Raw genomic sequence first — 26,906 nt, 5'->3', positions numbered from 1 at the left:
ATTTCGTGGGGTTTTTAAAGAGCGCATGAAGTGGAAATCACCGTGTCATTGAAGTCTGTTAAGCTCCGGCGGCAACGTGTGGAGTGTTTCCCGGCAGATGTGGAGTCCAGAGAGCTGCTTTTTCCACATCTGGAGAGAGAGATGGAGCAGTTTTAAGAGCGGTGAAGTATGTGGGAAGCTACAAGCGAAGCCAGTCAGGTACCTGCTCCAAACTCCCTCTCCGTTTTCCTCCTCCTCGAGGCAGCTGTCAGCTCCTCCTCCTCAGATGAGCTTCTGCTGCGCTTCAGGACTCGATCAGACCCGGCCGTCTGCTCTCGCTGGGAGGACCTGATACGCACAAACAGACCGATTCATGAACGCATGGAGTACACTTGCATCTTTCTGCTGTGCGTCGCCGCTCTGATGCCAGGTGAGTGTGTGTGTGTGTGTGTGTGTGTGTGTGTGTGTGTGTGAGAGAGTAAAGGGGGTGTGTGATCTTATGCAAGCTTGTTTATCAGCGCACTTAGACTCTGAGGACAAAACACTGAGAAATCTGATCGAATATCACAAGTACATTTTCTTAGATTTCTTTTAGGGTTCTTTACGAGAACCCGTTCCAGACGAGTGAGAAAAGAGAGCTGTGAAATGAATGTGATCGTGCTCGTACGGAGATCTTGGTGCAGTTTGAGATGTTCCTGTGTGATATTGCTGGCATGTTTCTCAGGAGAAACCTGTGGATATTTAAGGGTCTTGATTTGTGCGGCGTTTGAATCTTACTGCGGTTGAGAATACTATTTAGAGAGGATATTTTACAGTGCTTTGATGCAACCTGTGTTGTTCTATATAAATAAAAATGATTGAAGTGATTGATTGATTCATTGAATCATGATTAAACCAAAAATTCCATGCTTTATAAAATATTCTAGAACTTATACATACAAATACAACACTAAAACATGCTGCCTTGTATTTATAGTTATACTTTAGGGATGTTTGGTGCTTATCATATGAGTTGATATCAAGTGGTTCTCGAATAACAGAGAAACGTTCTCAAAATGTTCTGCCGACGTTCTCTCAAAGTTCTCAATCCACACATAAATAGAACGTTCACCGAAAGGCTTTAATAATGTTTTCAAAAATTCAGCACAAAAACATTTTTTCTTCATTCCCCTGAAAAGTTTCATTTGGATGTTTGTCCAAACTTTTTTTTTAAATGCTACTTTTTGTTTTAGAATGTTCAGAGAACGTTCAAAAGTAACATCAAATCGTTGTAACATTCCATAATGCTTGCATAATCAAGCAATCTTAAACGTTCCGAAACGTAAACCCAACGTTAACTAAACGTTCGTAGAACACTTTTTTTTTTTTTTTTTACTACCGCTCTGGGAACGTCAGGTTGGTAATGGAGGAACTCTAGAGGAACTGTGTGTGACCTTCATCCAGATGGACTTTTATGAGTGGGATCTAGTTCCTGGATCAAACACACAATCTGGATCCACTTACACACTTGCTCATCTAATGGACCTACACACGAGGGCACATGTCATACATGGCTTCGATTGCAGTAAATGTACGCAGAGAAGATTGATTCTGGCCAACTGAATCCTCACATATATTTATGTGTCACGGGGGACTTTTAATGAGCTGAGAAGTGGTTACCTCAAGTCTTAGCTCATAAATACAGATCGATCCAATGCAGACCTGCCAGAACCTCAGCTGGATGGATTTCCGAGAGCAGTAGCTCCCGAGACGACATTAATAATCCTTAAAAATAAATGTAACATTTTAGATGTTTGCAGTTGGTAACAATAAAGAGTATAAAGGCTCTGTGGGCTTAACTGGTATGCACAGCGAGTCAGGAAGAATAAAACTGTCATTGCGTCCTGAAAAAGGAGCCATTCAGCGATGCATGCTTTGCAGTAAGATTACAGTAACTTTCAGCGCCGTGTTTGCGTGTGGCGTCCAGCAGAGGGCGTAGATTTATTACACTGTTTACGTGCGCCGCTGAGTGACGCCGGCTCTTAAAATGCTGTCATTTAAAAACAACAGACGACTCAATGTGGAAAAAGTACGTCTGGAGGCGAGATATTTTTAAGGAATGCTTTGGAAAAGGGAACTCTTGCTCGTTAATGACAAGTGGCACAATCCTTAGTTCAAAACACATGTGAAAGAAGGAGCGTAGGCTGTTTGTTAATGTCACTGCGATGCATTAAATTTGAGCGTTTACAGAGATGTTTCTCTTCGCGATCGGCGATCTGATTGGCTGATGACACCGGAAGCGTCTCGGCCTGTTTATATCGTGAGTAACGAGGAGAAAATAACATCCAACCTACTTTCGGCTTAATCAAAACCACAGTTTGTTTTTTCCTCAAAAGGGTTTTTTCCAGTATTTACGTTTGAGACGCTGACCTGATTATGGATGTCTTTTTTGAGGATAGACCCGTTAGATCAAAAAACAGGTGAAAAAAACACTAGAAAATTACATCCTAAAAGGCACCTGGGCCATATCTAGAGACTTGGATGAGTCAGAAGAGCCACCTGTTCAATAATTCAAATTTAAGAGCGCTTTCCCAGAAAGCTTCGGTGACGACTTTACCATGCTGGAATCTCACACAGTCACTTGCCATGTGAGCGTAATGTCTGGTTCATTTCTGGCCCGAAGTGTTGGTCGTGCATTCGTTTCTCAGAGTCAAGATAAATCCACTTATCTCCCGTACGAAAAATGGTTTCAGCAGGTCTGACAGTTTTAGTCGCGCTGGTTTGCTTAAGTTGGTCCAAAGTTAAGTTTGGTTTTCAGTAGCTGAAGCATGAAGAAAGAAATCTCATTTTTGTGTTTTTTTTTGGAAACATATCAGGCAACAATCTAGCGGATGAAGCTGGTAGAAAGGAAGGTTATAGTTTTATTATAATTCACTAAATACTGAGATAATTATTCAATGAAAAAGCGTTGATTAAATGGTTCAGTGCAATCAAAAAAGTATGCATTGAATGCATTTTAATACACTAAGGTTGCTAAAACAACCAGATTTATCCAAGCAGAGTAATGAACTGCTAGGGCTTCTGTTTGACTGAAAAAACACATGAAAATGACTCTAATGTCACCAGATCTTCTAAAGAATCCAGAGCATCTGAGCACATAACATTCACTATAGTCATTACTATTGTAAACTGGCTGAAATTTAGCCACAGACTTGGCTGACTTCACAAGCACTTCACCTCATATTCCCCAAGAAATGAGTCTGGTTTCAATACAACCAGTGTTGTTACTGTTTGCAATATTATATAGTAATTATATATATATATATATATATATATATATATATATATATATATATATATATATATATATATATATATATATACATGCTGAAATAAAATAAATATTAGATAAAAAACGTAAAAAATAAATAAATAAATAAATAAATAAATCTTACATTTAGTTACAAAATCCTGAAAAAACCCGAACTACCTGAAAAAAAGGTGAAGTAAAACTGGAAATAAAAATAATTCTAAATATTAAAAAAAATTTAAAATGCATTAAAAATCCCTAAAACTATTACATTTAAAATTAAAATTCGTATTTTAAAAAAAATAAATTACTATCTTGTGGCTCTAGACTTATTAGGTCAAATGACATTTCCAACTCAGCTGATTGGCTCAAACGCGTCAGTCTAAAACCCGAGCGCTCATCAGCAAAAACATTCAGCGTGTTCTTGGCATTTCTGTGCTGTAATGAGAGGAAATGATGACAGATCGCCAAAGGACCAACTAGGAGTACAAACACCAAACAATGTATGGGCCAATTATGCTTTAGAGTTCAAATAGCATTGCATTTATGTCTGGAAGAATTAATTCAATCATTAAAAAAGAGCTTTGTGTCAACGTGCGTGGCCCCTTAGTCACGATTATACTTGTTTAAAGCAAATTTGAAGGATGGGTGAATATTATTTTCTGTGGTAACACATTACACCGCAGATACTACCGTTATACCCCACACTGATGCCAGAACATTCCTGTCTATAAAGAGATAAAAAGAGGCTCTCCAGAACGCATTCCACAATCAGTGAGACTGCGAATGTGAGAAACATATTTTCATTTTCTGTTGGCTTCACAACAGGCCACTGCGTCTTTTTAAGTGTGATGGCTTTTCATCCTGGGCTCCTTTATTTTTTTATTTGCTGAGAGAAAGAGAGGAATATGGAGGACGTGTGACTGACCCCATGCACTTTTTTCCCTGTCAAGGGAAACGTTTCCCCGGGAAATTAAACTCGAAAGGCGATGTGACATCACTCCTATGATACCATATTCTTGCTTCCCATCCAAGCGACCCTTGCAGGACGAATTGAATTGAATTGGATTGAATGTTTATCATCTGTGCCTCCCTTTAAAAAAGCGCAGGAATACAATAAGCGTTCCTTAGGCATGCTGTAACATTTAGACCTTTTATCAGCGACTCTTTATGCGAGTGCCGCAGTATTTATGATAAAAAATAATTTGCTAAGACGAATCAGAGTAAACCAAACTCCGGTGTAAAAGCAGCCGAATGTATTAAACATCATAAACCCGTCTTTTTAGGTATAAACCAGACATGGGTGTCATGTAGGCTAATAAAATGTTTCATCCCACTGAACTTGCATTACAGTTTAATGAGAACATTAGTCATTGATAACTGCCTACGTTTCCTTTCAACTCAAACAGCGAATAAATTACACGTATAGAGACATTATCACTAATCTTGATCTGTTGCGAGTTCAAGCACTCAAAAATATCATAAAAATATCGCCGAAGCTTTTATACACTGTGAAGTTAAAGCTCTCCCTTACATTGTAGGTTATGAGAATTCGCGCGCGCTCAACACAACCGATGAGTTTCAGCGATGACTCACCCGAACGCCTCTCATTGGCCACCGCATTCCCAAGCTCAACAGAAATGTGTGTGATTGGTTAAATGCGCACCACTGTAAAAACGCCTAACACTGCGTCCTAACTGCACGCGAGATAAAAGTTATCTTTTCCATGTTTAGTTTTTGTCCTATACGCGAATTTTTAATTCGAAAACGTTTTCCATTTGTCGCGGAAATCGGCAGCATAAGCTATATGACGGTAGATCGGGTGACTATGTGCTTTATTCAAAGTTGAACATGTCGAGTACGATTTAAAATACCACAATGCATGGACTTGTAGACATACTAAAAAGCAACTACAGTTTACCTCAGATCTTAAAACGTATTAAAGGAAAGATATCCGTTAAAAGAGAGCCCGCCCACGCACGCTTCTGATTGGCTGAGATATTTGATTGATTACTGTGGACGCTCACATTTGTATTGTCGCTGGAATCCTTTAAAATGAAATAGTGTACAAAATGAGCAGATATTAATTTATTTTATTAGCAACAGACGCAATAGATTAAATTTTTGTTCAATTTTATTGGCATGTCTGCCATGACTTCTTTAAACACACTCCACGTATGCAAAAAGACAAATTTCTCTCATTTTGTTGAAGAGTTAAAAGGTGTTTATGAGGATTTTGGATCTTTTTTATCATCTATAATAATGTTTATCGTGTTTTTAGAACGAACATGCTAAATATAAGCTGCAAGAATGACATATTTAAAAAGAAAACCTCCAGAATATAGGTTTCTATTAATTTTTGCCATCACTGTAAAAAGAGGAAAAACTGTTTGGTGCATGCTGAAGTGAAAAGGTGATTTATAATTGAAATCTACATACACAAGTAAATACATAAACTCGAAACTGATGCATGAAAAAACAATGGTTTTGCATATAAGCATGTATTTTGCATAAATGCAATCCATTTGCTCCCAACTGAGTTCAATTAAAAAGCTATTTGGGTTTATTTCAGGGCGGCGGACCTGCTTTAATATCGACACCAGGCATGCAAAAATCATCAGGGGTTCGAAGGAGGCTCAGTTTGGATATACTGTTCAACAACACGAGGCAGGCGGGCAGAAATGGTAAGTCTGCATCTTCAGAGTGAAAACCAGCTCTGTATTGAGTTTCATAGGCCTGAGAAAAACATTTTACAGCTCTGATGTTGCTCTTTCATACCTCATGAGACCTAATGGAGATCGCAGCCATGTTTCTCCGAAGAATCAACATCGTCACAGATGTTTCTTCTAAAATGTGTGACGAATTTTTTAAAAAGACACAAATGAGTTAATAGCCGCCAACACCGTATGAATACAGAACCATAAGAGCTGCTCATTCGATGAGAAATGTTTGAGGTCGTATTGAGATCTCTTTGTTTGCTCTCTCTCTCATGGCCGCCCAGAAGAAGCAATCGAGACATTATAGAGAAGAGCAGAAGTTTTCTCCTTGCATATTTTCATCCATCGTTTTTTTTCTCCCCAATGAAATACTGTTGTGTAACGTGATCGCGCTCATGGTTTCGGCCGTCTGCTGGCAAACACGATCGACCCTGAAACTCTCCCAGCGAGAAGACATATCTCTCCCACCGAAGTAAATCAAACTGCGGTTCTCCTGACGCGACGTACTCCGGTTGCGTTGCATCTGCACGAGTTCGTGGGAAATTAAGTAAGCAATAAACAAAACCATTCACGATGACAGCCGCGCGTCACAGCTGGGGACGTACAGTCTCACAACGTCGGTCTTATGGATTCATAGAAAGTCAAGAATGTTTACAGAAGCGTTAGCGGTGGTGCTCCTTATCCTAAAGCGCTAACTTTCCAAACAAAGTGAGATTAGTCAGCGTCAAATCATTTTCCAATATTAAAAATATGATCTGCTGTAGGAAACACTGACACTATTTACTTTTTCCCAATATACATTTACATATATATGCTTATAAAACAACATAGCTTCCAGAAATATGTACATGCATGTGTGTGTGTGTGTATTTATGTATGCATAAACAAAAACTTTTATTTTGCATGCAATTATTCGCTATTAATCGCCAGACATCCCTACGTAAAAAGAAACCCGATTTTTGTAGACCGAAATGTTAAGCATGCAGTTTAGGACCAGGTCCGTTTATAATTGCCGCCATGCAGACTGTGAGGTCATGAGCGAGTAACGGTATTACTGTAACCCAGACGGTCTTTACCGTAACGTATGTTTGAATCCAATCAATTAGTCCTAAACATTACACGCTCGCGGTTTACAGCCTTTAAAACACAGGGTATTGTCTCTGACCCATAAAAGCCCAAAAGAATACACATCGTTAACCGAACTCCCAAGGCAGCCAAAACCGCCGAATCCGGACGTCAGCTTCCTGTTGTTTAATCCTGAGGTTAGCCATCGCCGATGGAGATCTCGTGGTCCACGAGCATTGAGAAACCCGGGGCCTTTGATGTGCACAGGTAAATAAGCGGAAAGTATTTGCACTTGTCTCGACCCGTCTGCGAGCGTGAGCTCTGGAAAGTATGTGTCTTGTGGCTTGTAATTCCCAAACCCCCTCCCGTGCATCCCATCGCAAGACAAACCGTGTGGCGCACGCTTCCCTCTGGAATGCGATTTACTGCACAGAAACGAGAGGAATGCTGTTTTTCCATTTTCTCGAGAATGTCGCTTAAAATCAAAGGACTGTTTTGCTTCATGCACTAATGCATAAAAGGTTTTAGCTGTTAAAAACGCATGCATCTAAACTGATTGTCTCCGTGCTGTTTCAGTCGAGGTTTGAGTGCATCCTGTTTACGTTCCACCGAATAAAAAGCGCGTCTTTTATGAATGGTTCGCAAAAAAATTAACATTTTCTCAAAATGTACTCACCGTAGGGGCATCCAAGATGTAGTTTGTTTCTTCATCAGATTTGTAGACATGGTGAATGAGTCCAAACAGCTGATAAAAACCTCACAATAATCCACAACACTCAAGTCCATCGGTTAACATCTTGAGAAGCGAAAAGCTGCGTATTTCAACCCAAAAAAATGGGGTCAGAGGAAAAAAATTACATTTATTTTTCTGACCCCATTGGCATTTTTTTCTTATTTTATTCATAAGCAAACACGCTTTGTTATATTTTCTCAGAAAACAAAACATAATATATTAAGCAATCTTTCTTTTTCAAGTATTTTAATCGATATTTGTGCTGGAAAACGACAAAAATACCAAGTTTTTCCCCCTATTTCACATTAAACGGGTTGACGTTAACGGTAAACACTGAAAAATATTAGTCACTGATCCTGTTTCAGTGGTGCATTTCCTCAGCATGACTCGTGAGCTTAAATGAAGAATTTGTAGTACTTTAGGGATATTGGTATCATGTCAACATAATGCAATATTAAGAACAACGTCAGTCTATATTTGAGCTGGGTTTCTAGCTAATATCAGCGGATGCTTTTATCAGAAGTGACACACAGAAAAAATGTTTCTGTTCCTGAAAGAACACAAAGGGTTCAATTGCGATTGTCTTTCAAATCCAATCTTCAGGCCTGACCGTCTGCTCTGTCACTGAAACCGGATGCGCTTGTTCAGACAGCGAAGTCAATACCCAGGATATTACGACTAATACTAATCTGATTGTACGGTTTACACCGAAATGCATTTCTAAAATTCCAGTTTTAATCAGATTTCAGACCACGTGCAAATACGGTTTGGATGGGGTTTTGTAAGAGCTATGGATTTCTCACGGTTTTTGCGGTTCAGACAGCGAAGAACTAAACGTATTTGAGTCGGACACGGGGAAATTCGCTTAGCCTTCATTTGCATGTCTGCGTTGCAAATCAAGCAGATCAGTTGACAATGCAAAGCACAGACGAATGCAACCGACACTAGAAATACACAAGCAACCAAAAATAAAAAAAAACTGTTTGCTTTATGCATACGTCTAAATGCAAACGGAGCAAACTCTTGCGAACAAAGTGCATAGATATCAGGAAAAAACTAGAAGTGATTACCGAAATACTATCCTGAAAACTGGTGCAACTGTTTAGTGAGTTTATAATCAACTTTATAATCGCTTCATCAGTCCTAATGCTTAACTAGTAGGTTTTATGCATGCATGATTAAAATTATTTGTGATGCGACGGCCATCTGAGGTAAATGCGCCATTTAGCATAAAACTTTACCAATATTGTTATGTGGCGAAGTTGTAGTAGTATTTGAAGTTGTAATTATGCCAATTTAAAACAATAAAAAACATTATAAACGTACCTTAAAACAGCTGAAACCGGCGGCTTGGCCCCGTTGTGCTTTCAAAATGGCCGCCAAGGGAGCGATCTTCAAAAGGTCGTTAAATAACCGAACCACCTAGCAGGTTTAACTCAACATATGGAAACTGAAACTAGCCCACAGTGTTTAAAATGTGATAAAACGACCCAACAAAATGGCACTCAAAGCAGCATTTTGGGTTAAAAAATAACACAGCCATTTTTAGAGTACTTTAATGTCTCGATCAAATGATTCGCGATACGCAATCCGAGCTAGCATAATACTGGTTTATTGGATTAATTGGAATAACAACAAAATATCCGTATTTCCATTCCCAAAGATAAGTGGTTTTCACGTTGAGGACGTTGTTCTACTAACATATACAGGTGAGGTAATGGGTTTATGCTAACTCCATTACTATGATGAGCTGCAGCTTAGATGGAAACATTGTGAGGTTCATTCACTATATTCTATACAGTTTGACTGCTTCAATTCAGTTGGTTTCAGTTCAATAATTAGCTGAAAGCATCCAGTCAGAGTGATATAGTCAATTTAAAAAGAGCAAATCTGAGCTAATCTGACAGACTGAATACAAGCCTTTGCACTATTTTCCCACCTTTTTTAAATCATATAGTTTGCTGTTAACCCAAAATATCATTATACAATATAATATAATCTTTCATTGCAGTGTGGAAAATACAAACAAACAAACTCTGAACCTAATGAAATACATATGGACGGATTCAGAGAGCAATTAGTGTAAATGGAAGGCAAAAAAAAAAAGCATGCAGGCTTGGAATAAACATGAAAATTGGTAAACCAGTTCCAATCTGTTAATTTAAGAGCATTCTGGGATAGGTTGTCTAGGGTGAGGAAGAGCTGCGATTTATTCTGAAAGCCCTGGCATGCTGTATTAGCATTGGATGGCTTGGAAAAACGACTGGGTTTAGCTTGACGTTCCTCAAATAACTTTGCCTCAGGATAAACTAAACCTTCACCAAGGGTGCCAGAGAGTAACAGTGCATTCCAATATTGACTGACGTTCAGAAAGTGGTGCATTGTGGGAACTAAGAGTGCTGCACATGGCAAAAGCAAATGTCCATCGTGAGACTTAAAAACAATTCTACTAGGGTAAACTAAGAATTTTTTTTTTTATTTTCACTCAGAATATGCTATTAAATTTCACAAACAATTACAAATTCCAATTGTACACAGTGAAATTTTGAAGTAGAAAAACTAACGCCAATTATCTGTTTTATTTTGAAATCTTTACAGTGCAGTACTTCATACAGCATTGTGCTGAAACATTGCCAGATTTATTTAACCAAGGGATACAGCAAATTCATTAGCCTGCTTAAATTTTCACCAGGATAGGACGGTTTGTTGGATGGTTTGTTAGTGTCTCAGCCCAGTGAAGCTGGTTTTCAGCTGGTTTGGTGTCCAAACATATCTAAAACCATCAATCTAGAGCCATCTAGACTAGCTGAAGCCACTCCTGAGGTCATTTAAACCAGCAAACCACACTGATTCATGCTGTTTTATGAAGTGACAATATGACGTGGAAACGAGTCCCAAGCCCTTTCGTGTCGACGCCATGTTGAAAATGTAAATTCATTCTTTGTCACCGCTTTTGGACCGATTTAAAACTCGCAAACACTGCTTTAAGATGAAATCGACCAATCACTGGAAGCAGTTTGGAAAAATGAATCGTTGAACAAATCGTTTGGGAGTCGTTGAACAAATAAATGGTAAATTGTTTTTGACCTTGTGTGCACGTCAACCTTTCATTTGGGACTCCAAAAACTAAAATATGAACCTCTCATTACCCATAATAGGGGCACTTTAAAACCGCCAAACTACTTTAAACTAGTTATTGCTGTTTTCTCTCTTTCTCTTTTCATACTGACAATATGACAAGAGCACAAACTGTTTTTGATTCATGACTGTAGGTAAAGCATAGCATGCTGACTACCGGAAAGCACTTTGTTGGCCAGTTAATACCAACAAACCACCATGCTGCTTTTTCCATATCGACAATACGGCAAGAGCACAAATTGACATTTCTGTGATGGAAAACACACGGCTGTAGGTCGCGGTGGCAGCGGAGGAATGTAAACATTGCCATGGATGGATTTCACAGGCCAAACTCTGGGCTGCGGTTTGTCGTCGCGGTTCTGAACGTCTTGTTCTCAACGTGAACAGCATTAACGGGCTTGCTGCTGGTTTCTGGGATTGGCTCCGTCTCGGATGTACCTCGGAAGCTGGAAAAATCTGCTTAGCAGTCCCCTGCTGCCGGGCTCGTGTTGCGTCTTCCTCCTGTCGAGGAGTGAATGACTTTCGACCCGAGCTCTGGAACGCAGCTGGAATGTTGAACTTGTGATCCCGTTTGCGTTTCTCATAAAGTGGCCGTTTTGAGTCATCTGCTACCGTTCACCAATTTATTCCCAATGCTTTCCTCGAATTAAAAGAACAAATATACCAAACCAGATTTGAATAAAACATGCATAAATGAAGAACACGTCAAACAGTTAACCCTGATCAAATAATGCATGAGGTATTGATATTGGAGGATGAATGTTCTTGTATTTCAGGCTCCTGGTCGGAGCTCCCTTTGAGCGCAGCGGTGAACACCAGACAGGTGACGTCTACAGATGTCCACTAGACGGCAAACCTGCCACAAACTGCACGCGGCTGCATTTAGGTATCACATCACCCGCCTGACACCTCAATGGTAACGCTTTCCTTGCCAGCTTTAAAAAAAAGTTTGCATTCTCTCTCGCATTCTTCATCAAAATCATTCACGGCCTCCAAAATACGTTTTGTACGAATATCTGAACATGCAGCGTGTTAAAAGAAAGAACAGAGCCTCTGCTTTCAAACTATTTTACTTGTGCATTTTTTTATTATAAAGTTTGATTAAAAAAAGCAAACATTTCAAACACAAAGCTAAGAATACGCATTTTGCCAAAGAGTACATCTGGATCTGATTCGAAAGTAAAATGTAGGAGATCATTTCAATCAACAACCCCAAATCTTCACAGGTCTAAACGTCTTTCTGGATCAGCGTTTCATTCCACTACTAGTCGGTCTTAACGCTATTTAATAGCTATTTGCTCTTTAATGTTTGACGGTCACATTATTTGCTTACGTGTGCGATCGCTTGCTCTCGTTTCTTCTTCCCTGTGTTTTTATCCAGAGATTCAGTACTCTTTCAGAAAATGTGTAATAGCGCCTCCTATCTGTAAAAACACAAAAAAGCTCAAAAAGTCTGTCAAAGGGAGGAAAGGGCTTATAAGGTCATGCTGAGGTTGAAATTTTTGCATGTTAAAATACAAAAAACTACCTCATCTAATGTCAATCACCACTACACACTGCCTCAAAAAAATTATTGCATTGCATTTTCGCAACCATAGCAAGTATTTTGATAGGAACGCATATTAAAATTTTAGACGACGGGAAACATTTGCATATTGCCTGGCTTTTTGCATTGGTCTGAATGAAAATGCAAAGGCATTTTGGCAAAATAAATTGTTCAATCAGTATGTAAGGAATGGCAAATGTATATTACAATGAACTCGAAAAAAATGCATACGAAACGTTCAGACTCAGTGCGACCTTTAAGCTTAAAGAGCTTCAAAAAAAAGTTGCAATGTAGCAAAACATTTAGTCATTTTTTCTCTCAATTTTCTCTTGCTGTTCGACTGTTTTTAAGAAAAGGTATCCCTGAACAACGTTTTCGAACGCAAAGAGAAAATGAGGTTGGGAATGACCCTCACCTCCAACCCAAAAGACAACAGCTTTGTGGTAATATTCGATAATGACTTTTTTAAAAAATAATTGTTCACCAGAATGCAAAGTAAACTGTGCCTCATGCTTGCTGTGTTTTAGGCATGTGGCCCGCTGTGGTCGTACGAGTGTGGAAGTTCTTATTACAGCACAGGCATCTGTTCAAAAGTCAACAGCAGCTTTGACTTCACACACAGCATCGCTCCAGCCTTTCAAAGTAAAGCCAAACTCTTCACTGATGAAGCTTCTTCTCATTAAGGATTGCCGATCACATGCATATTTGACAGCAGCGGTTTCTCCACAGGATGCGAGACCTACATGGACATAGTGATTGTGTTAGACGGATCAAACTCCATCTACCCGTGGTATGAGGTTCAAGATTTCCTGATTAATGTGCTACAGAAGTTTTACGTCGGTCCAGGACAGATCCAGGTGTGTCTGAATTACGACCTGGAAAATCAGTTTTGGACTCTTCTGACTTTGATTTATGCAGCGTTTGGATTGTACCATAACGGCATCCTCTACTGTACTCCCGAGGCCCAGGAGCTCTTCAAAAAATGAAAACCAATCTGATCATTCGAATATTGTTAACAGAAAATGAATTAAAACCACTCTGCCCGCCATGTTGCATATCTAGATATATTTAGAATATTTTCTAGCAATATTTTCGTTTCGGTTTGCACTCAGTGAGTTTAGTTTGACAGGAATACGACACGAAGAGCGTATAGAAGTTCTCTCACGTGGAGCTGTGCCCTGTCGTCCAGGTCGGGGTGGTCCAGTACGGCGAGAGAGTGGTGAGCGAGTTTCGTCTGGACGATTTTCGTACGGTTGACGACGTTGTAGCCGCAGCTAAGAACATCGACCAGCGAGGGGGAGAAGAAACGCGCACAGCTCTCGCCATCAGCGAAGCACGGTGCGGCTTTTTTTTCTCCTCAGAATTGTTCATATCCCACAGTTGCGAGAGATAAACTCACAATTTTTGATTGTCCCACATTCTGTCGAAAATACGTGACTTTGCACTTACGTGTCAACTAAGTCTCATTAGAGGGTAACATCTGCTAAATCTGTATAGTACTAAATCTCCCAAACAGATAATCTACTCACTATAAGTATCTGTGCAAGTATGTGTCTCTAATATATGTATATGTAGTATGTAGTATATAAGTGCAATGTTGTGTCAAAAGAATGGTGTTAAGAGACCATCCATATAAAAACATTAAAACATTTACCCCCACTTTCACAGACAAGGCTTAAGACTAATCCTAGACTAAATGAAAGTCTGAGCGGTTTCAACTGAAAGAAACTTGCACTGAATGATGTTAAAAAATGCCAGTGCTTTTGTTTTGTCTTAAGATGCACAGCAGGTTTTTTTAAAAATGAAATAAAATAAATACTTAAATGCCCTAACTGAACAATGGACTAATCCTGGTTTAGGCTAAGAATGATGATACACCGAGCGACTTTTTGTGCAATTTTAGGAGAGGCACAAGGCCCAAGACTGATCGAAACTATCCAGATAGAAATGTGTTACCAATTTTTAGTGGGAAACTGCCCAAGCAATGTTGTTCAAAAAAAAGCTGCCCTGCAGAATTGCCCAAGAAGTTGCCCCATGTTTCATCAACCTACGCCCTTTCTATGAAACTGGGCCTTTATCTGTTTGTATGCATGAATTTAATTATTTAAACATAACTAGAGTAAAAACAGAGCTGAAACAAAGTGATTCACTTGTTTTTATTTTCAACAAATGTATATGTACTGATCACTTGTAATCTGGATTACATATATTTAAATTATAAAAATTAAGTACTTTAAATTGGAAAATACTCTTTGGAAGGCAATGTCGTTTCTTATTCCCAACCTTTTTTTGTTTTCTTTATCTAAACGTCTTTTATTTACTTGACATTCCCCAAGATCTTAAATAAAATGTTAAAATTAATTAACATCTGCATGTTCAAGTTTCCTCTAAAAGTTAGTCAATGGTCAAATTACATCCAGGTTAACAAATTAGATATTTAATCTTTTTTGGAAGTAGTTTTACTCTAACTGCTTTTATTTTACAATTATTTATTTTATTTATTTAGTTATTTATTTATTAATTTTATCATCTTTTTGTGGAACAAAAATGTTTTGTTTTCTAAAAAAACGTTCTGAATAACTACGAATAAAATATATTTTCTTCCTTTTTGTATTTTTATACATATCAATCCAGTACAAGATGATCCTATTTAAATCAATGTAAAAAAATTTGAAAGATTAAAAGTAATCTGAAAGTAGTTTGATTACATTACCTAAAATATGTCATGTAATGGATAGGGTCACTACTAATTTGGAATCAGTATCAGCAATAGATTACAATTTGTAAGTAATCCACCCAGCATTTGTATTTCTAACAGAACACAAGCATTCAAACACGGAGGTCGCCCAGATGCCAAGAAAGTCATGATTGTCATCACTGACGGAGAATCTCACGACAGCCCAAACCTACGGAAAGTTGTGGAGGAAAGCGAGAAGGATAATATCACCTTGTACGGTATTGCGGTGAGTGTTCTTCAGGTTTATTCTGCTCCATCGGTCACGTGACCCAGAACCTGTGAGCATAGTCCTGATATTCCAATTCCGTTCCAGGTTCTCGGCTACTATAATCGGCGAGGGATCAACCCTGAAGCTTTTCTACGGGAAATCAAGTTCATCGCCACCGATCCTGAGGAGCACTTCTTCAGCGTCACTGATGAGTCCGCCCTCAAGGATATCGTCGACGCTCTGGGAGAGAAGATCTTCAGCTTGGAGGGTAGAACTCATGTTAAACATAATCATAATCTCATATTTAAACCATATCCCACACAGCAACAAGCTTTCAAAAAAAAACGGCCCTAATACCGAGCCCTGAGGTACTCCATATTGCACTTGTGATGAATATGATACCCCCTCATTTACGTCTACGAACTGATGACGGTCAGATAAGCATGATTTGAATCATGCTAAGGCACTTCTACTAATGCTAACATAGTTTTCTAGAAAGTTGTGGTCGATAGTGTCAAAAAAGAGAGATCAGATGACAAAAGTAGGTCTCGGTACTATGGTACAGTCTAAATCCTTACTGGAAATCCATTTTTTGTAGCATCATAAAAATACTCTAGCAACTACATAAAAATACTGACACAGCCTAGCAACTGCATAGCAACATAAGAACCATTCAGAACGCCATAGCCACCGCATAGCAACAAAAAAACGACACAGAACACCCTAGCAACCACATAGCAACATAACAACCGCTCAGCACACAGATACTGCATAGCAACTCAAAACACCTTAGCAACTGCATAGCAACACAACAACCACTCGGAACCCTTAGCATTTGCATAGAAACAAAAAGAGCATTCAGAACTCCCTAGCAACTGCATAGCATTAGCACCATTTAGCACCAAAATCTAGTGTTTTTTAATTTTTCTGCAGGCACTGACCAGAACGGTACGGCCTTTGGTCTGCAGATGTCTCAAGCTGGATTCTCCTCACACATTGTAGAGGTGAGCGCCATCTCCATCCGTTCCAAACAGAAGAAATATAAAATATTGACAACAGCTCTAATGCGCGGACAATTATATTACGTTCTCAGCGAGATGCATGAAATCCTGTTATTTTGATCTTCGCGCTCCGTGATCGAGTTCGACACTCTTCCATTAGCAGAAGCTACGGAATCGGTCAAAATAAAGAGTCGCTGAAAGATTGATTCGTTTACCCGCTCAGTGCCCGGTGGGAAAACAAACCCGAGGCACGTCCTTTTAGGGCCCGGCAGAAGCATGAAACGCCACTCTTTCAATTCAAATAAGGCTTGTTTATGTTTGAAGCCGTTCCACATGCTGTGAGCGCCATGAAAACTGTTTAGACCGTCGTCTGAGGCAGGACTATTTTTAATCCCACGCAGGACAGGGCTTTGAAGGTCTGGGGCTCCTTTTGTGTCGATGAAGGGCAACTTACCCAAAGAAAAACAACATTTTTTTCATAACTTTCACTGTTGGATTCCAGGAAGCGCTCTTGACAGTGGCAATTCGAGATGGGAGATAACGTCTCGGAAAGTTTTTTTTTTTTTCGTTCTTGACTTCTCCGAGGGAACGAGGTCCAGAGAACACATATGGTTTTGTTGAATTAGGCTCCTCGAGCGAGGAACCCTCACACACTCTCACACACGTGCCCTTGCGTTTCATTTGCACGCTCGTACATGTGACTGCATTTGTAAAAGGCCTTATTTGCTTGTGGCTGCAAATGTTTTTGAAGGAATGACTTTGTTTTATTAGGAAAAGAGTTCGGCATTCATCAAGACTGCAGTAAATAAAACCTAATCAGATGGAAATAAAACGTTTGGAGTTAGTTTACTGACTTGGGCCGCTGACATGGATGTGGCGCACTAGATTTTGTTTCATAAATGTCTAAAAAGCTGCCAAGCCTTGACCTTGCTGTCAAATGTCTATATTGGTGAAACAGTAGAATCAAAACGAAAAATTACGGATTTGGATCACTCAAAAGGCCTGGTGTGTCACACAAATAGCCATAACTATTGATTATAATACGATAGTGTGATTCCAAAATTGACGCCATTTAGAATAAACAAATAAACATTTAACTCACTTCATCTTTGAGTCTGCACCACATTCTGGCATTGCCTTAGAAATACTTGTATATATGCATATGTATATATACGCATACAAGCACACACAACCATTATTTTAAAAGACTTTCAAAACACATGAGCCAATATTTTGTTAACATACACTTTCAAACTGAGAAATGTTACAATTTTATGCATAAAATGAGCTCATTTCGAGTTTGATGCCTACTACAGGTCTTAAAATAGTTGGGACCAGGGGCACGTTTAACATGATGTAGCATCTCCTCTTCGTTTTAAAGCAGTTCGAAGACATCTGAGGCATCAAGGTTATGAGTTCTTGCCTGATGTAGGCGTCCAGCTATGATTTCCACTTTGAATAAATTTAAATAAGTCATGGCCCACAGGACATGCCTGCTCTTCTGGACCATGTTCACATACAGCATGGCTTCCTATTCGCGTGAGGAAACTTTCATTGCCAGTGTAGTCTGAGGGCCCGAAGATCACGGGCATCCTACAAAGGTCTGGTCTTTTACAGATAGAGATTTCGCCATTTTCCGTGACCCTTCTGACGATGTTACTCAATGTAGATTGATATTTGCAGAACTTTTGGACGTTGAGGACCATTGTTTTTATTCTACAATCTTTTTACGCACTCTTCCACAGATTGGAGAGCCGTCTTTCCCTCCGTGCCTCTCTAAGACGCCCCTTTTATAGCTAATCATGCTACAGACCTGATGTCAATTAGCTTAATTAGTTGCTAGATGCTCTCCCAGCTGAACCTTTTCCAAATTCATTGCTTCTTAAAAAAATTAAGGAGCAAAAAAAGAATGCATAGTTACAATAACATTGCATTATAAATGGTAATATGTTGCCTTACTACATTTAACTATTGAAATCACTAGCAATTTGGTAAGACATGAATGGTTTTTACTGGTGGTTTCTAGATGGTTGCTAGCGTTCTCCTCAATAATCTGCACAATATGCGACATTATTTCTTTCTTAAGCACAAAGGTTGCATACTGAAGTTTCGTATTCCGGATTAAGGGTTTGTTCGGGGGTTTGCTTTTGCAAGCACTGCTAATAAAAAGCGAATGGAACAACGCATTGGAGAGAGTTTATAGTGCAAATGTGCCATGGAACTCTGTCAAAGTGTCCACGTCGACATTGCATGAGGAAAACTTTGGCAGCGAGCGTTAGGCCTCCAGTCAGACTCACAGATGACTGCTGCTCTCTCGAATGCGTCCAGGATATCAAAGCCGGAGACTTTTCTGTCTGTTTAATCACAAAGGGTGGTCCAGATCCCTGACATCGTCACCGTTTGTATGGAAAATATCTCTCCTGTGCATCAAACCGCAGATTGACTGAGTCTTCTTCTTGGAGAATACAGTGTATGTTATTAGTGGTGTTTACTAATCCATTTGTCACTATGAAGCTGTTCAAACAGCAGGCATTTTCAAGCCAGAGTTTTCTTCTGGAATATCTAAATACGCTTTCAGAATAGTGGTTTTCTGTGGTTAATAGGATTTCACGGTTTGCTACATGCTTGAAAACACCTTTGCAGCCCCTGTTTAGCAGCTTGTTGAAAATCTGTCTCAAACCTGACTGATATAAAATGTGCATTTGAAGTACGATGCATGTTGGAGAATAAAATGATTAAATGACCGAAAAACTGGGAAAAAATGTTATTTGGCCAGTAAGTAACCACGCAGCAATACGTTAAAAACTACTCTAAGCAGTCTCCCAAGATGAAACATTTCAAAACGCCTTCAGAACGCCTTAGAAACTGCATAGCAACTCCCTAGCAACCACCCAGAACAGCTGTTGTTAAAGAATCTAAAACTAAAACTAAAAAACATTGAAATAAAATGTAAATATTAGATGGAAAAACTCAAAAACAAACAAAAAAACCTTAAAGATGCTGCAATGTTGAAATGTTGCATTGGTGAAAAAACTGAAACGACTGAAAGTACTAAAATACTTCAATAAAAAACGGAAGCTAAAGAGAATTATAATAAAAGACAAATAACCATAAAAAAAATGGTTAAAACTTAAAATTCAAATGAAAACATTAAAATTAAAGCTAGTTTAAAATATTAATGAATACTGTAATCTAAAAAAAAAAACAAATTAATCAAATTAACATAAAATTGCAACAAATTAAAGCAAATTTAAAGAGACGAATAAATACGGTAATATTAAATAAATGATACTAAAATGCAACTGCGTAGAGGAACTGCTTGCAGTTTTGCATGGGATATTCATTTAGTTGCTTAGTACCCGACATTCAGTCTGACCGTGAATCAGAACTGGAGCAGGAATACAGTATGACCAAGCATGTTTGAGTGTAGTGGTGGTATTGGTCGGGAATGGGCTGTTCCTCATGGATTTCAATGCTGAAGTCCCAGATGTTAACGCAGTGCAGGGTTTGGCAGGAGCTCTAGAATTAGTGCAGAAGAGGTTTGGCAAACCCTCTGTTTGCATTCTCTATACCGCTGAAGTCACCGCCAGGCCGTTAGTCATCATCCCATAACACTCGCTGGGTTCTCACTGCAGGTACACGAACCCAGATCACCGTGTTTTCTTCTCTTCCACTTATAACTGTACAAGCGCTTCCACTTCTTAAAGGCGCAATGGTTCGGGATGAAAGTAAATGTAAGCAACTGAAGATGCAAACCATTCTCTTAAAGGATGGGATTCTGGTTGGTGCCGTTGGGGCGTATGATTGGAACGGAGCCGTTCTGAAAGAGACCCGTCACGGTAAAGTCATCCCACCCAAGTCCTCGTACGTGAAGGAGTTCCCAGAGGAGCTGAAGAACCACGGAGCGTATCTGGGTAAGAAAGCGTTTTGGTTAGTACCAAACGAGCATCGGATTCCACCGACTGACAAAAATGAATATATAGTCGCCCTAGTGTTCAAAAAAAAGACACGGTTAAGAATGTTTCATTCATGCAAACTCACCGAATTAAGATGTGTTGCACCGCATTGGACGCTAAACAGTTTGCATGCATTGCAATCAAAAATGACCCGCCAAGTTGAAAAGAAAAGAATTATTAAGCACAGAAACAAACCTGCTTGGCTCGTTTCATAGCTTTCATAGGTCTTATGTAGCATGCACTCATTTTAACTAATCGGCACCAAATTTGGAGTACGATACACGTGAGTGGCATGCCTAGTCTCAAAAAACTTTCCAAGCCTGTTATATTTACAGCGTGCATAATGTGTAAACTTGTTTGTAGGGTACATGGTGTCTTCAGTCGTCTCGGCTCAGCACGGTCAGCTGTACGTCGCCGGAGCTCCTCGATTCAACCACACGGGGAAAGTCGTCATCTTCACGCTGACCAACAGTGGCAACCTCACCATACTGTACTCACTGTACGGACAGCAGGTAAAGAGCTTTGAAGACATGCTGTATGTGGTACATACACCGATACCATGGTGCCGAACGTGGCGGGGCTCAACAGCGATGCTCATAATTTAAAGATACTCTCTCTTTGTAAATACTCAAATAAATGTTTTTTTTCTGTAGTGGGATCAATGTAAGCATCGGCAGACTATGTAAAAATCCTTATTTTTGAGCCATGCATAGCATTACCTTTTTGGTACTTTATGTAAGTGCCCAACCGTCGCCTGTGGCCAAGGTTTCTAGCGTGCACACTTGAGAGATATACTCAGAGTACACTACGATAAAATGGCAACGACACGAAAAAAGTCATTTTCCTCGGTCTAGTGCAAATAGCTGTCAAGATCAAGATATATTTGCTTGAGAAGCAAAATTACATAAGATAAAAAGTCAAAATAAAGTGATTATGTACACTGAACAAAGTTATAAAGCGCAACACTTTTGTGTACAAAAGTGTTGAGTTTAGAATTATTTATATATATATATATATATATATATATATATATATATATATATATATATATATATATATGTCAAATTTTGTTTACATAATATGTGTATACTGTGAATGTATATAGAATTAAAAATATGCATATATATATATATTTTAAAATATTTATATATTTTGTTATGTTAGTTTAAATATGTTTATATTATATTAAATATATTTATATACAATGTAAAATGCATAATATAAATATATACATGTATATACATTGTAAATACATAAATGGGTAAAATAGTAGTTTGAATGATCCTTAAATAGAGTCTTTTTAATGTCATCTAATGATTCCTGTTCTATTCTTGCAAAGATCACGAACTATATTCACACGTATTCATTTTCACATTTCGTATAAGATCTAATGACACGACGACGCATGTCGGAGCGGAAATAGCCTTATTACAATGTTCTTCTCCATCTTTGTAAAAACGACTCCCGTGATCCTGCCTGCTTTCCTCGGATTGCTCCAGCGCCGTCTTTCCAGTCGTCTATCTCAGTGCTAATCTGTGTGAAGCTTGGCGAGTGTCGCAGGGTGCGCTCGGCCTTAATGGTGAGCGTTTATCCCGACTGCTTCCTTAATCCATCCGTCTGCATTTTTCCATCATACCTTCCCTCTCTCGAACGGTGGCGTGTTTGATTGGAGAGGCACATCGCTAGATTAATGCGGACCATGTGTGTGGACAGGAGACAGCGTGTGAAGGTCTAGACTCAGTCACCCGCTCCAGATGGGCAGACGTCTCTGCAGCCCATGTGCATCTCATCTGCACGTGTGTGTGTGTGTGTGTGTGTGTGTGTGTGTGTGTGTGTGTGTGTGTGTGTGTGTGTGTGTGTGTGTGTGTGTGTGTGTGTGTGTGTGTGTGTGTGTGTGTGTGTGTGTGTGTGTGTGTGTGTGTGTGTGTGTGTGTGTGTGTGTGTGCGCATGGCCTGCAGTGAACACACACAATAAACGCTTACCGTTTCAAACGCTGCCAGTCGCCGACCGCAACGTTTAGCCATCAACCTGTTATGCACCAGACCGTGTGTGTGTGTGTGTGTGTGTGTGTGTGTGTGTGTGTGTGTGTGTGTGTGTGAGCCCTCAGGAAAGCACTTAGACGGGAATGTGATAAAGTGTGTCTCCTGTTTTCTGGTGTTTGTGAACTTTCAGGGTTGAAATGTGCCTTTGCTAGAGAAAAACGGCGTAGAGATTCAAATTAAAATAAAGTTCCAATGTTTATCGGTGACACTTTATTTGATGGTCCACTTCAGTCATCTACTAACTAGCAGTAACTTTAACTACATATCAACTAATTCTCATTCATTTGCATCTACATGTCCACTAACTCTCAGAGTACACTGTTAAGGTTACTTGTTCATTTGTCCACCTGACAGTAAAATGCATGACTTAAGTGAAAAATAAATATAATTTAAATACATTTATTTCACGCTAAGAATACTTCAAATGCATTTACATGTTTATGCACTTAATAAAATACCCTGCAATTGTACTTTTAGTGTGCTAAACTGCAACAACGAATTTTGTACTTAATGCATTTTAATTGTGCTGAAGTATACATAATGTATATTTCATATAATATATAAATTCATTTAGTCGAACAAAAATTGCACAAAAAAAATTAATTTAAATAAAATTTAAATTACAATTAAAAATGATATGTGAGATCTAGGAAAACAAAAAATAAATTACTCAAATTGTTGCAAAGTTGAAATGTTGCATTGGAGAAAAAACTGAAATGACTGAAATTGCTAAAATTGCTAAAGCTAATACTTAAATAAAAAACGGAAGCTAAACAGAAATATGATAAAAGACCAATAAGCATAAAAGATTTGTTAAAACTTTAAATTCAAATGAAAATATAAAAATTAAAGCTAGTTTTAAATGTTAACAAATAAGGTAATGAAGTATAAATTCATTTAGTTGAACAAAAATTGCACAAAAAAAATGTAAATTAAATTGTAAAATTAAAATTACAAGTAAAAATGATACGTGAGATCTACACAGACAAAAATTACTAAATTACTCAAACCTTAACTAAAAACAAAATAAAAATAAAACTCGAGCCATCGCCACTTCTGAAAGTAAAAATACATTACGCTATAATTCCACAAATATGATATAAATAGTTGGGAATGCATAATATGTTATAAATACTTATTAATATTTTGACATTTTCCGTTTTATTTAGAATTTTAGTTTAAATGTGAGTTTTGGGAATTTTTTTAACGATGCATGTTTATATAAGCGTAACGAACTGTTATTTCAGCGGTTGCGTGTGTGTTTTGCCGTAGATCGGATCGTATTACGGCAGCGAGCTGGCACCCATTGATCTGGATGGCGATGGACTGACGGATCTGTTACTCGTCGGAGCTCCCATGTACTTCTCCAAGGGCTGGGAGAAAGGCCGAGTCCACATCTACGCCATCAGCTCACAGGTCGCAGCACACGATGCTATATTTCTCGGGTTGTGTTTTCGAAGTACGACGCAATTCTATACACATTTTAGTGCTGGGCGACCACTAATGTTAATCAATCACATCCGGTTTTTGTGTGCATAATACGTTTGTGTGCTGTGTATCGTTATTATAATTTTTTCCTTATGTGCAATATGGCCTTTATATAATTATTCGTTAACGCTTTGGAATAGGTAATAGGTAAAAAGTGCCTAATTAGCACTAATAAATGGCTAATATTCTAGTAGCATGTACGCTAATAAGCAGCCAATAGGTATAACCGTAAAATAAAGTGTTATTATTGTTTAAATATTCTACGGGAAACCTGTAATTTTGTTGCACAATGACGATAAAACGATCTAATCTATATTTATTAAGTATGCATAAATACACATGCATGCATACGTTTAATAAAAAATATGTTGATGTATTGAACACGTTGACGACATTGTTGCATGAATGTTTTCTGTTCGTTCCGCAGGGCTCTTTTATACCAGACGGGACTCTCGGAGCGGCAGAAAAGACCCACGACTCTCGTTTCGGCGCGGCTATGTCTGCTCTTCCGGACTTGAACGGCGATGGCTTCGGCGAGCTGCTGGTGGGAGCACCGCTGGAGGACAACCACAAGGGAGCCGTCTATCTCTTCTACGGCCAACGAAACGCCATCCAACCCAAACACAAGCAGGTGGGGCTCAGACGTGATTCATCGGCGTGCCGGTCGAGACTGAACGATAACCGGTGTGACCCCTTGCGGGTTTTTTTAATGCTTGCTGCTCTTCTCAGAGAATAGCCGCTGGTGACGTCTCTCCGGGTCTGCGTTATTTCGGCCGCAGTGTGCACGGGGTGATGGACGTGAATGGAGACGGGCTCATAGATCTGTCCGTGGGGGCTTTAGGGGCCGCAGTTCTGCTTTGGTGAGTTTATACACTTCACATGGGGCAGGATGAACCTGGCATCCATTTCCAGAGCCGTGTCTTACTTAAACCTTAAAAAAACTATATATATAACCATATATATATATATATATATATATTTTATATCAAGCTTCTTTTTAGAATTTTTGGCAAATGTTTGTATCAAGTTAAACTAAAGGAAAAAATTAAGAAAAAAAAAGTAAAAAAATGTTTTGGCAACTAGCTAAATAAGATATAATAATATATATTATTGCAATTATTACATATATTATAATACGAAAATATAATAATCCAAAAACAGCATTTTTCATTCTCATTTAGTTTAAAAAAATGCATAATAAAATAATAATAATAAAAATAAATAAATAAACAAACAAAATTGCTTAAACCTTAACTGAAATTAAAACGAAAACGTAATTTAAAATTATAACTGGATTTCAATGATATTAAAATAACACTGAAAGCTCACTTATGATATTATATGCTATACAATAAAATATAATACATCATAACACTATAATTCCTTAAATATTCAAATATGATTTAAATGGATGGGAATGCATAATGTGTTATTTTAGCCTCACTAATATGCTAATTATAGTTTTTATTAATATTTTGATTTAGCTTTATATATTTTCCTTTTTTTATTTTAGTTCCAATTTGAGTTGTGTGTTTTTGTCTTTTTTTAATGACATATGTTTATATTAATTTAATTGATTATTATTTCAGTCGTTATTTTATTACATCAAGTAAAATTAAACGTTGCTGTGGCAACTAGCTGAAAGATTTACTTATTGCTATGTAATTAAATCATAATTTTCTACATGGTTTGAGTTGTAGCTAATGATGATAATCCTGGTGTCACATGAGCGAAAAAAAAACATCCCAAACGAAGTACCATGATTGTTTCCGAACAGGTCTCGCAGCGTCGTCCGCGTTGGGATCGCCATTCATTTTGAGCCTTCGAAAATCAACGTTTTTAATAAAGACTGCGTGCGAGGAGGTCGGGAGGTGTCGTGCATGTTGGCCACCGTTTGTCTGAACGTCACTCCGCGGACGCCGATGACGGATCCGAAAACTGTCGGTATGTCGCCGGACCAATCAGACGGCTGAATGATAAATGCGCGTTTGTTGTATTTTCCAGCATACCGTGCCTGTGAGTAATGTCTTTCAGATGTTCGCTCGAAAGGTCACTCCTTAATATTAGAACAGATTTTCCTGATGCATAAAGCCTCCAGCCAACGAGAAAACACTTTAATCCCAGCATTTAGAGCGAGAGGACTCCTTGGAAGCCATCGTAAAACTGTGTCAGGCGTCCCCTACATTTCCCATCTGGAACTTATCACATCAGGACAGAGCTTCAACAGAGAGCGTTCGGCATTTTATCAAACGCTGGCCGTATTTTTAGTCTAGTTTCTCAAAAATTAAAAGTCATTTGTTCTTCCGGTTTCTTCAGCGGAGCGCAAGAAGAGATGCTTAGCAGATAATGCCACACTAAAAACTTGTTAAAACGGTAATTTCCTGTAAAATTTACCGTAAACCGTAAATTGGCGTTCCCAGGATTCCTTGTGTTACATTTCAGATTTAGTTTGAATGTGATGGTTTTTCTCATCAGTTATGTTTATTAGGGTATGTTGTATGTAATGTATGTAAAATATATATAAGTATATAAGAGAAAAAAAAAAAATAAAATAAAAAAAAAAAAAAAAAATATATATATATATATATATATATATATATATATATATATATATATATATATATATATATATATATATATATATATATATATAATAATATATATATATAAAATATATATATATATATATATTAAAAGCATGTAGTAGCGTTGGGAGAAATTGCGATTCAGATGGGGATTACAAAGTATGTATTGTGAATCATTTGATTCAAATCGGGATTTAGGAGCTCGGATCACTAATGATTTGATTCAGATCCTAACTTTTGAATGGGTTTGCAAATCAGTTTGCTAATTTAAAGATTCGTGATACGTGCCATGGATTACAAATGATGGTTTGCGAATCATTATTGGGATCAAATCACTTGAATTAGATCATTTGATTCCGATCCAAACTTTGGAGTGTGTTTGTGAATCTCTTGATTTGAATCGGGACTTCAAAGATCACAA

The 26,906-nt window shown here is 38.3% G+C and overlaps 1 protein-coding gene across 4 annotated transcripts in view; it reads left to right on the top strand.

Moving 5' to 3' along the window:
* Positions 1-218: 218 nt before the first annotated feature.
* The window catches only part of itga11b (integrin, alpha 11b), a 37,945-nt gene continuing 11,257 nt past the window's right edge, over positions 219-26,906 (top strand). Inside the window, exons 1-16 of one of the 4 annotated variants that reach the window (XM_043227259.1) lie at positions 219-409; positions 5,841-5,952; positions 11,698-11,807; positions 12,819-12,910; positions 12,995-13,109; positions 13,197-13,324; positions 13,657-13,805; positions 15,286-15,430; positions 15,518-15,680; positions 16,346-16,416; positions 20,183-20,327; positions 20,733-20,881; positions 23,685-23,828; positions 24,328-24,531; positions 24,630-24,760; positions 25,678-25,844. In XM_043227259.1, coding sequence (XP_043083194.1) covers positions 361-409; positions 5,841-5,952; positions 11,698-11,807; positions 12,819-12,910; positions 12,995-13,109; positions 13,197-13,324; positions 13,657-13,805; positions 15,286-15,430; positions 15,518-15,680; positions 16,346-16,416; positions 20,183-20,327; positions 20,733-20,881; positions 23,685-23,828; positions 24,328-24,531; positions 24,630-24,760; positions 25,678-25,844 — 2,074 coding nt within the window. In that variant the 5' untranslated portion in view covers positions 219-360. Of the gene's footprint in view, positions 410-5,840; positions 5,953-11,697; positions 11,838-12,818; positions 12,911-12,994; positions 13,110-13,196; positions 13,325-13,656; positions 13,806-15,285; positions 15,431-15,517; positions 15,681-16,345; positions 16,417-20,182; positions 20,328-20,732; positions 20,882-23,684; positions 23,829-24,327; positions 24,532-24,629; positions 24,761-25,677; positions 25,845-26,906 lie in introns of those variants that run through there. The other 3 variants (XM_043227261.1, XM_043227260.1, XM_043227262.1) reach the window with 3 other exon arrangements.

This window comes from Puntigrus tetrazona, chromosome 25 (assembly GCF_018831695.1).
Source record: "Puntigrus tetrazona isolate hp1 chromosome 25, ASM1883169v1, whole genome shotgun sequence".
In the NCBI taxonomy this organism is placed as follows: Eukaryota; Metazoa; Chordata; class Actinopteri; order Cypriniformes; family Cyprinidae; genus Puntigrus; species Puntigrus tetrazona.
The sequence above is the reverse complement of the archived record's forward strand: the minus strand, read 5'-3'. Positions and strand labels throughout refer to the sequence as shown.